The following is a 15,213-nucleotide window of genomic DNA, read 5'->3' as shown; positions in this document are numbered from 1 at the left end:
TGGCCTCCTATGTAACATTCAACTGTTTAGATTTTGAAAGTTTGGTCTTAAAGGGGCGTCTGTAAGGCATTAGCTTAAACCTATATAATTTAGCTAAATCATAATGAAAGAAATCATGGAGCTTATGAAAACATGCATGTATTCTGGAAAGACCAATAGTTATATCATTAATTTGTGGAGAAAATATCCTGACCCGATTAGGGGTTCAAACATAGGATTTTTGGATTGTGATGTTGACACATTGGCCACTAGGTTTAGGTTTTAGGATATGTACAGTACACTATGGCTGTGATAGATTTTTAATATATCTGTATGCTAGTCATGAACGTCATAAAGTGCAAGCAATTTTTATCATATTGTTACTATTATGAAGGGAAAAAAGATGTCTTTTTTTTTTCAAAAAGTATTTATATTTTGAACCTAAACAAAATGTGTTTTCTGGAAATAAATGATTTAGTGAAAGAAAATATAATAAGTCACTTTTAAAAGAAGTAACTGGATATTTGTAATGTCTGTTTTTATTGGACTCTTTGTGATTTTTATTGTGTCGCCTCTACGGAGTAGTGGCGACATATAGGGATCACTTCTCCGTCGTCTGTCTGTCTGTCTGTCTGTCTGTCCGTCCGTCCGTCCGTCACAAAACTTGTCCGGACTACTCCTCATAAACTACTGGTGCAATTTCATCCAAACTTTACAGGAATGATCAGTACCAAGTCTAGTTGTGCATATTGTCAGTATTTTCCGGTTCAATGATCTTTGATAAAAAGGTTTCTTTTTCTGTGTGTTGCCAGATACACAAAAGTTTGTCCGGACTACTCCTCATAAACTACAGGTGCAATTTCATCCAAACTTTACAGGAATGATCAGTACCAAGTCTAGTTGTGCATATTGTCAGTATTTTCCGGTTCAATGATTTTTGTTTGAGTTATGGCCCTTTAATAATTTTTATTTTTAAAGTTTGTCCGGACTACTTCTCTTATACCACTAATGCAATTTCAATGAAACTTTACAGGATTGATCTGTAGCTCAAGTCCTTGCGCATATTGCACGGGTTTTCCGGTTGAATGATTTTTGGCTGAGTTATGGCCCTTTGATAAAAAGGTGTTTTTTTTCTGTGTGTTGCCAGATACGCAAAAGCTTGTCCGGACCACTCCTCATAAACTACTATTGCAATTTCATCCAAACTTTACAGGAATTATCAGTACCAAGTCTAGTTGTGCATATTGTCAGCATTTTCCGGTTCAATGATTTTTGTCAGAGTTGTGGCCCTTTAATAATTTTTTATTTTTAAGTTTGTCCGGACTACTTCTCTTATACCACTAATGCAATTTCAATGAAACTTTACAGGATTGATCTGTAGCTCAAGTCCTTGCGCATATTGCACGGGTTTTCCGGTTGAATGATTTTTGGCTGAGTTATGGCCCTTTGATAAAAAGGTTTCTTTTTCTGTGTGTTGCCAGATACACAAAAGCTTGTCCGGACTACTCCTCATAAACTACTATTGCAATTTCATCCAAACTTTACAGGAATGATCAGTACCAAGTCTAGTTGTGCACTGTCCGTCTGTCTGTCCGTCTGTCACAAAATTTGTCCCAACATGAAATTGGCCATCATGAGGCGACACATGTGATTACTGATCGCTCTGGTATAATCTATATATACTGCTGTCAATTTTTAAGAAAATTTCAATTTTCCTCCAGTGAAGAAAATTGCTGTACAATTATAAAAGCATTATTTAGATTTTCTTTTAGGTTATATAGCCATGCAGAAATGGCTGTTTGTCATATAACCCTCAGAGGGTTTTAGATTATATAAGATTCAAACCATAACTACTGGGTCATATAACCTGTCAAAAGAAATGTTAATGACCTATGATACATGTATAAGGTTATATTTACATGTATAATGCTGTATATTATGTAAAAGTAATAAATGACAGATGAATATTAATCAAAATAAATAACTAAAAAAACTACATTCAGTAGGAAACTACAAATATAATGTATACAACATTTTTAATTAACAAAATAAGCATAATAAAAAATTGGTAAATTTTTTTTTTAACCATGGTTGATATAATTCTTAATACCCATGACTATATGAGCATTTTCATCAAGTATTTGCTGACACTGTAGTGTCTCTATATAATTATGAAAACGGGTAAAATAAATGGTGCTTTTCAATGTATGTATATCATGTAAAAAGGGGATGCTACACATCATCTTTTTTGTGCAATAACTGATTAACTCCTATTAAATCTAGAAGAACTTATTTCATTACTGCACTAAGGTGATGATGACATGTTACTCTGTTATTGTTCACTTTTTCATGTGTTTAAGATTGTATGTAAAGTTCACATGTAATGTCACATACTGTTCTTCCATCATTGTTTATTTTTTCATGTGTTTAAGATTATATGTAAAGTTCTTGTAATGTAAGAGCTCTACACCACACAGTCCGAACTTTTCATGTCCTAAAATACGAATCAGCTTCTCCTGTAATAGAAAAACAATTACGGTTTTAAGGTACATTTAAAATAAGGTTATATATTAGATAAAATAATATATATCGTTTTGAGTAATACAAATAATTAGAAAAAAGATATAAGTTTTTTGGTGCATTGTCATATAGTATTGGACAGTTAAAGCAGCATGCCTCCAAATTCATGCTAATTTTCATAAAGATTTTGAAATTAAATTTTAAAGTTACATATTGTCAAGAGACCAAGAAAATTATTTACACAATCGGCACTTACAATCCAGTTAAATTACCAGATATACAATGTATGTCAAAATGTTTTTTAAATTAAGTATGTAATTAGTTAGGCAGTAGATATATGGTGATAAACACTGCTAAAGTAGTCATTAATTTTACATAATAATTTACATATAACATGTAAAATTATAATTTGAATCTTGAATGTTTTACTTTTCTCAGAATCTTTATACATTTGTCTCAAGGTTTATCTCTGCCAGTAAAGCTGGAAAGTCACCATCTGACTTTCACAGTGTTGGAGTAACTTTAAACACAAACAAAAGATATACTTAATATATACTATCTTATAATTCAACCATATAACATACTGTGACAAATCTGGCATAACAAAAATATTGAAGACTTTCTTTTTTCTTATTCTAAAGTTCCCACCAAATACATATATTTCATGATTACTTATATACATGTATAGCAACTGATTACCTCTAGTTCCTCCTCACCATCTGTTTTGTCAAGTTCCCTGCTTGCATTGTCAAACAGTCCCTGATCATTGCCAAGCACATTCAAAATGTACCTGATAATACAATAGTCTTTTTAATTAAAGGGATATATTTTAATACAAAATGAATTTGGGAATGACCTTATAATACTTATTTTGGAAAAATGGACGTATTAGAAAATGTCTTAAAAATGGACTTGGTACACAATTGTTACGAAAATGCACGTAATAGGAATATAGATAATACTAATGGTTTTGAAAACAGAGTGAATACAAAATTGACATGGAAAGAAAAAATACAAATGTTGTTTGTCATTCAATATTGATATATCATAGATATGTATGAGACCATATAAATGTCAGCTCTTCTGTATATTGCACACATACCCTAACTTTTCAAAGGTGTCTCGTTGATATTTTGTCATTCAATATTAATATATCATCAATATACATTATTAGCTCTTTAGTGCTGCTAAAAGTATTTGTAAATTTTAAAAAATCTTGAAAAAGGGAAATGAGATTTTTTAAGGCGATTTTTTTTCGTGGATTTTAATACTGTTTTAATATTACTTACATCTTAAGCAAGTCAACTTGTTGCTGCAAATGTGTTTTTCCAGCTGAAAAAAAAAATATATGATATCCATGAGTTATATCCCTGAATTCTCACTTCTTTTCTTTTTCAAGTTTAAAGTTGCATGCCAAAATATTTCAAGTAAATCAAAACACTAAGATTTTAATCAAAGATTCAAGTTATGTGCAAAAAATTACTGATTTTGTGGTTGTTTACACCATTTTTATATGCCCGAAAGAATTTCGGGCATATAATGTTATACCCCCTGGCGTTCGTCCGTTTGTCAGAACGTCCGTCTGTCTTACCGTCCGTTAGCAATTTGGTTTCCGAAGCATAACTTAAGTTCCATTTGGCCCACAATATTCAAACTTCATAGGATGATTGTCCATATTGGGTAGAAGACCCCTATTGATTTTGGGGTCACAATGTCAAAGGTCAAGGTCACTATGACCTTAAAACTGAAAACAGTTTCCCGGAGCATAACTTAAGTTCCTTTTGGCCCACAGTGTTCAAACTTCATAGGATGATTGTCCATATTGGGTAGAATACCCCTATTGATTTTGGGGTCACAAGGTCAAAGGTCACTATGACCTTAAAACTGAAAACAGTTTTTTTGGAGCATAACTTAAGTTCCATTTGGCCCAGAGTGTTCAAACTTCATATAAGGATGATTGTCCATATTGGCTAGAAGACCCCTATTGATTTTGGGGTCACAAGGTCAAAGGTCAAGGTCACTATGACCTTAAAACTGAAAACAGTTTCCGGAGCCTAACTTAAGTTCCATTTGGCCCAGAGTGTTCAAATTTGATAGGATGATCGTTCATATTGGCTAGAAGACCCCTATTGATTTTGGGGTCACAAGGTCAAAGGTCAAGGTCACTATGACCTTAAAACTAAAAACAGTTTCCGGTGCCTAACTTAAGTTCCATTTGGCCCAGAGTGTTAAAATTTGATAGGATTATTGTCCATATTGGCTAGAAGACCCCTATTGATTTTGGGGTCACAAAGTCAAAGGTTAAGGTCACTATGACCTTAAAACTGAAAACAGTTTCCGGAGCATAACTTAAGTTCCATTTGGCCCACAGTGTTCAAACTTCATAGGATGATTTTCCACATGGGGTAGAAGACCCCTATTGATTTTGGGGTCACAAGGTCAAAGGTCAAGGCCACTATTACCTTAAAACTAAAAACAGTTTCTGGAGCATAACTTAAGTTCTACTTGGCCGACAATGTTCAAACTTCATAGGAATATTGTCCATATTGGGTTGAAGACCCCTATTGATTTTGGGGTCACAAGATCAAAGGTCAAGGTCACTATTACTTAGAAATTGAAAACAGTTTTTATGAGCATAACTTAAGTTCCATTTGGCCCACAATATTCAAACTTCATAGGATGATTGTCTATATTAGGTAAAAGACAACTATTGATTTTGGAGTCACAAGGTCAAAGGTCAAGGTCACCATTACCTTAAAACTTAAAACAGTTGTCAGAACATAACTTAAGTTTCATTTGGCCCAGTCATAGTATGATTGGACATATTTGGTAGAAGACCCCTATTGATTTTGGGGTCTCAAAGTAAAGGTCAAGGTCACTATTACCTTAGAACTGAAAACAGTTTCCGGGGCATAACTTAACTTCCATTTGGACCACAATATTGAAACTTCAAAGGGGGATTGTTTTTTGAAGGAGGTAATACTTTATTTAATTCCCATGTCTTACAAATGCTTCATCTTTACTAAAAAAAATCACTTTCGGGCATATTATGCTCCGCCTAGGGATGCTCTTGTTTCTACTGCGTTAGTCAGGCAGTAAGGGCAATTTTTGCATATTTTTTACTTCTCTTTGGTAATTTATGTGAATTGTATGTGCTGTTTGCCTTGTGAAAATTACTTTCTTTGTTAACTTCACAATATTTTACATTTAAATACATTTTCATAATTATCATGAAAATAAGTATGAATCTTGAGGCATGCTGCTTTAACACTTCACTATAGGAGACAATTAACATAGAAGATAGTAATGTATTTCCATTATTTATTTAACACTCCTCTTAAACATGTTAAAAATATAATTACTACAATTTCTAAAAACTCTGTAATATACATGTGTATTAATGTTTAAAACTTACTAAAGTAAGCAAATATATTTTCTTTTTATTGTGTTATATCTTTAAAAATGATTTGTTATTTTGAATTTGATTACCATGTCATAGATTAATGTTACATACCTGGTCGAATAGTGTTGTGACCCTGTGAATTAGAAAGGACTAATTAACATAATTGTGTTATGAATTTATTATAAAAATAAATAAAGTTACCAAAATTTATACATGTACTAGTATTTCTTTTGATTATTTTTCAAGGCAAAACATAATTGTTTTATCAAATTGTTATTAACATAAATCAAATTACCAAATTTATGCATGTACTAGTATTTCTTTGAATATTTTAAAGGCAAAACATAATTGTTCTATCAAATTGTTATAAACATTAATAAAGTTACCAAAATATATAGATGTACTAGTATTTCTTTTGATTATTTTTCAAGGCAAAACATAATTGTTTTGTCAAATTGTTACTAACATGAATAAAGTTACCAAAATATATACATGTACTTGTATTTCTTTTTTCAAGGCAAATGTATGACAAATTTTATCAAGATGGTGTATGTATACAATGTAGCACGGGTAACGTACGCAAGGATAACTTGAACTACATTTTTACCTTACAATACCATACCTAACCTTACCATACCTTATCTATTAACAGGAACGTGTATATTAAAAATTTATTTCTTTGTATTACAAAATAACCAAAGTCATTATCCACTCAAAAAAATACTTGAGTATCCAAATATTATAGTAATTTTAGCCAAAGATGCCAGTAAATTGTACCAATAATGTGTGCAATTGGATATGTCAAAACAATTACCATATCTTTGAGAGTCCTGGTCACCAGTTCCATAACAGGGTCCGTTATTGTATCGTCACCAATCTTGTCACCTGATACCGCCGCCCCACCCTCCTTATCAGCACGTAGTCTAGGTTTGGGCACGGGCTTCTTATCTCCGAACTTCCTACCCGGCACGGTGTCATTGATAGTTTGAAGAGCGCTCCTTATATTAAAGGCACCCATATCATAATAATCTTCGCTGCCGTAGTCGTCCGGAGATCTGATATTTGGCTATAATATGCAACATATTTTATAGGTATATTATATAGTGGTCGTTTCTTGCATCTTGGAAAAATGTTTCTTATCACTGTTTTAGTTAATGTAAAGTTTCTTTTAAATTTATTTATCTGTTTTTACGACGATTTTAACATAGATTTGGTCATATCTCGGCGGACATATCAGTCCTTACCGGTTTACCTGGATGACTGGATAACTAACCAGTGGTTACCGATTTCTCTTGAAGTGGCTGTTAAAATCACATGATTTCTAAATCAGTGGTCAGAAACAAATGACCATTTAACTCAATTTTCGAGATCAATGGTTACGGAGGAGTTTCGCCTCGTCCGAGGATCGAAACAGCCGTGGATTACAAAAACGATGCTTTTCCTATTGAGCTTAGTGGACGGACTCTGTTGTATGCTTGGACAATACGGTAGTTAGAATGAGTATTTAGGTACAGTAACATACCAATAAGCCGGTATGAGACTACTTCTCAAAGCAAAACAAATCTTGGAAATAAGCGATGAAGGACAAATGGAACAGTGTGTATATCGTCTCTATCAAATATCAAGGGTACATTATAAGTTTAAATTAGGCGCCAACCTTATAACATAAACCCGTAACTTCACTAGCTTATGCCCCAATAAGAACTAGAAATACGGGACACTTTAGCTCCAATGACATTTTTTAAGTCCGAATACATACGCATTTTATGCTTTTCCATACGAACATTCAGAAATAATACAAAGTCGTATGAAAAGAGCAATAAGCTAAGAAGTAAGGAGCAGGAATACAGAGATGTCTGTATATTAAACATGTATAATGATTGGTGCATATACACTTTTTGAGGCGATTGAATTGCCACACACGAAGTGTCTTTGCGTTGATATTGGGATGCACTATTTGCCGTTCCGGTCCCTCCCGGTCTTTATTTAGAGACCCGAAAATACTGGGTGGAGAGATCGGCTCAAAGTATATCCCTTATCATTTCTTACCATTGGTTTTGGCTTTTGCCTTTCCTTGAAGAGTTTGTCTTGCATAATCTCGCGTGCAGATGGCCTGTCATTTGGGTCTTTTTCCATCATCCTAGACAAGAGCTCCGTGAACTCGGGTCGGTACTGGGTTGGCATGGTTGGTTTCTAGTATTCATTCACATTAATAAAAAACTTGATTAATTCTTGTTTCGTCAAAAAAGATAATGGTAAAACGTTGCGCTTACTCCCGTTGACGACATTTTGTCCGTGCCATATTAAATTCAACTTATGTTATAATTATGTTAAGCAATGAACCAACTTTTGTCTATGTTTAGTAAACTGTTAAATTTTGATGGTCAAAGCCCTCAGTTTTTAATAAATCATAAAATTCTTCTTTCGTTTTGAAACTCATCAGAATAAAGATCTTTTTTATATTTTTTTTTCAGAAATTTAAGACACTGACGATCTACAAGTATTTTATTGATTATAATTTGTTGATAATTTAAATACATTTTTTTCTTTTCATGATGCAGACCGAGCTACATTGACAGAGGAATGGTTTTAAAGAAAAAGTAAAGGGCGTATATATATATACATACCTCGCCTCTTGTAATGTTAAATATAAGCATTGGCATAAATAGAGCGTCAAATGGCTTCTCCAATGTTGCCAGTTCGTATATCAAAATAGAAAGAGACCAAATATCTGTCTGAAATAAGAGAAAAAAGTACTGGTACTGTATTTTAGACCTATAATCTAAAACATCAATTTAACCAGCATCATACATATTGAGTGAATCTTACACAGTGCTTGTTCAATAAACACCATATGATTCTTGCAAAGCTGGTCTTTTAAACTTTTTTACTTGTATTATTTAACCATGATATTAACAAATACAACAAGTTAAAATTGTAAAATATACAACGACTTAACCCATGAATTATATTTCAAATTGTTATAGACGATGAAGTAAATAACGTGTATATAAATTCGATAAAGAAATGTGTCACGTGTCTAAGAGAGCATGTTTCGTAATACAGAACAACCTCTTCATAGCGACCCTCTGTAGGGCAACCACTTCTTTACAAAAAACGTGCTATTTTTCCCAAATATGGCTTGACAATAGATTAAACCTCTCTAGAGGAACAGCTCTCTGCAACAACAAAAGTATTTGTCTCCCGAAGGGTACTGCTTTGCAAAGGTTTTACTGTATTTCTGATAATGACCACAAAATACAATTTTCCAGACAAGTAATGTGTGCATTGTATTTGGTTATTTAACAGATGTTATGAATTAGCTCAGACCATTTATTAAAGGGACTCACCTTGGCATTATAACCTATTCCCATGAATATTTCTGGGCTCATATAATGCGGTGTTCCAATCTGTGTCTGGGCCATGTTTATCACAGGATCTAGTACTCTGTAAGGAAAGGAAAAACATATCGTAGTTATAATAGTGACCATCTTTTCAGTTTGAAGATAAGGTTGACACAAGTACTCATATTAACGGTATGCAGATTGAATGCATTTATGCATAATTCACCGTGTATAACTGGTGGCGCTTAATTATTAAAAATACGGCGATGATACTTTAAACGAGGATAATATACATGTAGCAAAAAGTATAACATTCTTTATTAAATATATACTAGTATCTGGTTTCCCTTTAAGGGAAACGTGTAGAAGCCATTGTAAGAGCCATTCCCCTATATTTTTTTCTTTTCAAACAAATTGAAAATGTGTGTCTATGTATGTAGCCTAGGACTTGGCGTTATCAAAACAGATAAAGGTCTTGTAACTCATTTTTTTAATGTTTTTATATAATGTAGATTTATATACATAATATTATATACAATTTCACTGAAGTGTGGTAACAACCTTTATCACACACCCGTGCCGATTTTGCGACTCCGTAAATATGGTATTGCACGGCCGTGCATATATTTTGACGTGACGTCATTAGCGTTATACAAACATAGTGTAAAGACGCGCTAAATGTTAGCGTTATACTGAAAAATGGCTCTTATTTCACTTTAAACGGTCTTTATTTTGGGTATGTGATAAATAGAATATTAAATTCGTGTAAGTTCCATACTGAATTTATTGCACTCGTTAAATAAAATAATATTATGCTCGCCAGAGGCTCGCATAATATAATTTTATTCAACTCGTGCAATAAATTCAGTATGGAACTTACACTCATTCAATATCCTCTATTAAATACAACATACAGATTCTTTAATGGATTGTCAGGGGAGGTTACTGAAGTCACATTGTCGGACGAACGTTCATGGAAAGCAACTGCAGGTTTTTCTTATTTGATACATAAATTATATTCTTGAAATTCGATCTTCATTTAAATAGGCATTTAAGCACGGAGTTTGATAATTACACAAAGTCCGCTAATTGATTATACATTCTACATCTATACAAATGGTTACCTAGCTATTCCAAAATCTCCCAGTTTGCAATTCATATTTGCATCCAAAAATATGTTTTGAGACTTTAGGTCCCGATGTATAATATTTCTTTCATGAAGATACTGAAAAGAATTTAAATCGTGTTAATTTCAGAAAATCTAAATATTTTAATTAAAACCATAAAGCTGCTTGCCGCCAGATGAGCCAAAATATTTCAAGAAAATAAGCCCGAGAAAATGTACAAAGATTTGAAGAAAAAAAAAAGTAAAAAAAGATTCAAGATTCAAGCAATTGTGTACACGTTATATGCAGTATTTATCATCGTTTTTTTTTGCGTGACTAACGCAGTAAGGGCTAATTTTGCAAACATTGTGTTTTCAACTCTTTGGTTAATTACGTTGATTGTAAGTGCCGTTTGCATTGTGTGATTTACTTTCTTTGTTCACTTCACACTATTTTACTTTTACATTTTTAAATTTTCTATGACAATTAGCATGAATCTGTAAGTATGCTGCTTTATACTACAAATTGTGTCTAATAAAACCGGATGCGATCTGCTTTGCTTAATTTGAACCTGGTTCTGAATATTGCTATTTTAAGAAAGAAACTACAGTCAGACTGAGCGGATGTATAAAGTTGACGAGGCTCTATATTTGAGTGTCGTCACGACAAAACCAACATAATGGGTTTGCGACCAGCATGGATCCAGACCAGCCTGCGCATCCGTCAGTTTCTCTACTTGTAATAGAGTCGGTAAGCGAACAGCATGGATCCTGATCAGACTGCGCGGATGCACAGGCTGGTCTGGATCCATGCTGGTCGCAAACCCACTATGTTGGTTTTGTCATGACGCGGCTCATTTATACCTGTTACACATTGAATTTAGTAATTATACTAAAATGGAGGATCACGCCACTCATAGTTTCGATAAAAGATAAATTTCGTAACTAAAATCATCATGTAACATAAAATGTTTATGGTTTGGACGTTGATATCTGACGATGAACAACAAAAACAACAACAAAAATAAAAAAAATAAGAACGTGGGACAATTTTATTCAAGCAAGTTCAATAGATACTTATAGATAGATTGCTCATAGTTACAGTTGGATAAGAGATAAAAATATTATTTATATAAACGGCTAAATGTTTTGAATGGTTACAAATGATAGATGGTTAGATATAAGGTATTTATAGATAGAAAAGATTGATAACTAGTTATAAGGCGTTGTTTAATCTATAGTTTTTAAATGTATTACGGGGCAACAAAATTAACTTTAGGCGGTATAATGTTAAAAGTTACATATAATTAAAGAACACATGAAGACACAAAAAAGTTAAACCAATGCTTCTTAAAACGAAGTCATAAAGATCCCGATTGTCAAACGAACGGATATAACACAATTGCAACTGCCAAAAGAATAATCATCATTTTTTTTCTCATGATTATTTAGTGTCTGGTCGCCCGTAAAAGCACAAAACGGACCTCGGACACCCTCAGTCATGCCCTTACATGTTTAACTGGATTGTAATTTTCTTGTGTGCAATTTGCAAAGAATATGTTTGAAGAGAAGATCTTTGAGCTGAATAATAGGTCATTGCACAGCAGTCGATGAAACCTAGAACCAGTCAATTAAACGTAGAACCAGTCAATGAAACCTAAAACCAGTCAATGACACCTAGAACCGGTCAATGAAACCTTAAACCAGTCAATGACACCTAGAACCAGTCAATGACACCTTAAACCAGTCAATGACACCTAGAACCGGTCAACGAAACCTTAAACCAGTCAATGAAACCTAAAACCAGTCAATAAAACCTAAAACCAGTCAATGAAACCTAAAACCAGTCAATGAAACCTGGAACCAGTCAATGGAACCTAGAACCAGTCAATGAAACCTAAAACCAGTCAATGAAACCAAGAACCAGGCAGTGAAACCTAAAACCAGTCAATGGAAACTTAAACCAGTCAATGAAACCAAGAACCAGTCAATGAAGCCTAGAACCAGTCAAGAAAGCCTATTTTTTTTTATTGCCGATTTTTACATTTTTCATTCATTAGCATACATTAATCGGTGTGAAAAGATGAATTACACCTTTTAAAGTTCATTCCGTTGGGTAAAAAGGCAAGATTTTAGCATTTTATCATTCAAGCGCCTTGTCCGGTTTATACCGGAAGACGGTATTAAGTGTGGTGCTCAAATCCTTTTTTTTTTAAGTCTCACTCAAAACCAGTAGTCACTGAAACCTAGAACCAGTCAATGAAACCTAGAACCAGTCAATGAAACCTAAAACCAGTCAATGAAACCAAGAACCAGGCAGTGAAACCTAAAACCAGTCAATGAAAACTTAAACCAGTCAATGAAACCAAGAACCAGTCAATGAAGCCTAGAACCAGTCAAGAAAGCCTAGAACCAGTCCAAACTCCACACAGTGATTACTTCCCTTGGCAGAATTGTCTCTGTACTGATAAGGGAAAATAACTGCGTAGGAGATTGTTAAAACCAGTCAATGAAACCTTAAACCAGTCTCTGAAACCTAGAACGGACACCGAACGGACGATGTTGTCTTGTATGGAATTATCAACAATGTTTGACTTAAATAAATATATTAAAATAGGAAAATTTTCAAGAGTCTGATATCCCGATATATAGCTCAAGTCGATTGCAAGGCTCGCAGGACTACAGATTTGAGAAAGCAAATAGCTCTCCGGAATAGCGCACTCATGTTTATTGTATACTTTCTGTAAAAAGGTTTTAGAAAATATTAACAAAACCCGAGAGATTATTTTCTACTTATCAGGTCATAGAATATAAAGTCAAAATGACTGTGATAAATTGTGTTCAAGATGTATACATTACATACATTGAAATTAGTCATTTTATCAGAAAACTTATATTTTACATTGATAAATCAATATAACTGTATCTATTTATAGTTACTTATAGTTACAACATTGTATTTATTACACGGGCCTTTTTAGGGATATTCGTAAAAAGAATGATTTTAGTTAAGGTAAAAGTTGATTTAAGGATATTTGTAAAAGGAATATAGATAATAGTTAAATAAAATAGATAAATATCATTCTATACATTTTATACCTCTATTGCACTGGCAATCTGTCGAAACCATTCTATAAGCCGCAGTTCCTCTAATGGATTCCCATGCTGATTGTTTATATAATCTGTCAAAGATATATACGGTGAGATCTATCGACATTTAAGTGCTATTAAAGCGATTGAGTTTACGTCACTCATTTCTTTCTATATTTAAGCTTCCTGTTTAACATGCTGTTTGAGGTTTAATTATTAATTTAGTCAGTTTATTTAATAAATTGTAACAGTTTAAAATACGCCTCCAGGATAATGTGTCGTTATGTAAAAAAAGCAATAACCATTTAATCTTAATTGCAAAATGAAACGATTCGCTAGCGCTATGCATTTAGTTTAATAATATCTTATAACTTGTTTACACATGTAAATAGACAAAGAAACAACAGGATTCGGACGAAATTTGTCAATTAGCAAAAGAGTTCTTAGAGCAACAGCGACACCCCCCCCCCACCTGCCCCGACCAACAAATATGTGATTTACAACTAGGCATTCACGACTTTAATTCTTGAAAGTACGTGACACTTTAAACAGTTCCACTTCAGTTTCAATATTCTGCAGACGGATAATACTACTGACATACTAACCGGATAGATCTCCATTTGAACAAAATTCTGTCACAATACAAATCTTGTCATCTTGCACGAAGCTCGCGACGAAGGACAGCACGTGCTCGTGCTCGAGTTCGGAGAGAAGCTTGATCTCTTGTAACGTCAGGGCTAGCGTGTCTGCATCCATTGATCCAATATCCATCAGTTTTAAGGCTTGCTTTTTTGTTCAAATTCAAAGGTTAATATGGTATATATCTTTTATTATTACTGTGAGTTTTATATTGCAAAGATATATGCATTTATCACCAATTAAAGTGACGGTGAACACTTGAAAATAAGTAGGATGATTTGAAACGATAAAAAAAATCCATAAGTTTTGGTTGAACATATATACATGTAAATGTATTGTATACATGTATGTTCATTATAACTTTAATTAAGATGCTCTTTTAAGTCAGATGTATTAAATTATTTTTGACGTAAAGCGTTCATGTTTTGGCAATTGGAACACCTCGGCTATTATCAATAATAATTCTTATCGGAAAGGGCTTGAACTTTCGGTTTAAAATATTTGAAAACAAAAGTAAAACAGATAATCGAGACCTAAAAAACAACTTACTTTTGTTGACGGGTCAGATTTGTCTTGTATTAAAAACACTTTGCCGAAACCCCCTTCCCCAAGTAACCTCACCACCGTGAATTGTTCCTCCGACATTTTTTATTTTTTGTTTGCTTTTTGTAATTGAATTATCTCTCAACAATGTTAGAAGCTTAGTTGTATGTTTCGTAGAACACAACAAGGAAGTTATTTAGGGACGTGCAAATATCCAGGAAGTTAATTATAAACTACCTGGACAAAACGCGATTGTAGTTTACAAACTGTTAAATTATTAATATCAAATACTTTATTTCTTTAATATCTGTAACTTATATGCTTACATATAATACTGCACGTTTGTAACGTCGCTTTTCATTGGACAGTCGTGACGTTATATTATTAGTTATAAAGATCGTTGACAGGTTATATGGCCCTATATAAACGCGGCTGTTTGTAAATATAACCCGAGCCGCTAGGTGAGGGTTATATTGCAAACAGCCGTTTATATACGGCCATATAACCTGTCAACACTCTTTATAACGAATTTATAATACAGCAAACATCATTTTTTAGAGAAAAAAGTAAGATTTCTTCATGAATCGACA

At 33.3% G+C, this 15,213-nt stretch overlaps 1 protein-coding gene across 1 annotated transcript; it reads right to left on the bottom strand.

Annotated features, from left to right (window-relative positions):
• Positions 1 to 1,646: 1,646 nt before the first annotated feature.
• LOC132715281 (serine/threonine-protein kinase Nek4-like) lies at positions 1,647 to 14,830 on the bottom strand. Its single transcript, XM_060698270.1, has 12 exons — positions 14,630 to 14,830; positions 14,047 to 14,227; positions 13,451 to 13,533; positions 10,371 to 10,471; positions 9,253 to 9,349; positions 8,530 to 8,637; positions 7,952 to 8,095; positions 6,717 to 6,968; positions 6,014 to 6,035; positions 3,789 to 3,831; positions 3,199 to 3,289; positions 1,647 to 2,495 (listed from the first exon to the last, which is right to left on the bottom strand). Exons 1-12 carry the CDS (start codon positions 14,723 to 14,725, stop codon positions 2,391 to 2,393), a joined length of 1,323 nt encoding a protein of 440 aa, XP_060554253.1. The 5' UTR covers positions 14,726 to 14,830; the 3' UTR covers positions 1,647 to 2,390.
• Between the last annotated feature and the right edge of the window lie 383 nt (positions 14,831 to 15,213).

Source organism: Ruditapes philippinarum, unplaced genomic scaffold (assembly GCF_026571515.1).
Source record: "Ruditapes philippinarum isolate M1 unplaced genomic scaffold, ASM2657151v2 ctg1468_1_1_1_1, whole genome shotgun sequence".
NCBI classification, from domain to species: Eukaryota; Metazoa; Mollusca; class Bivalvia; order Venerida; family Veneridae; genus Ruditapes; species Ruditapes philippinarum.
This window is presented reverse-complemented; position numbering and strand designations above follow the sequence as displayed.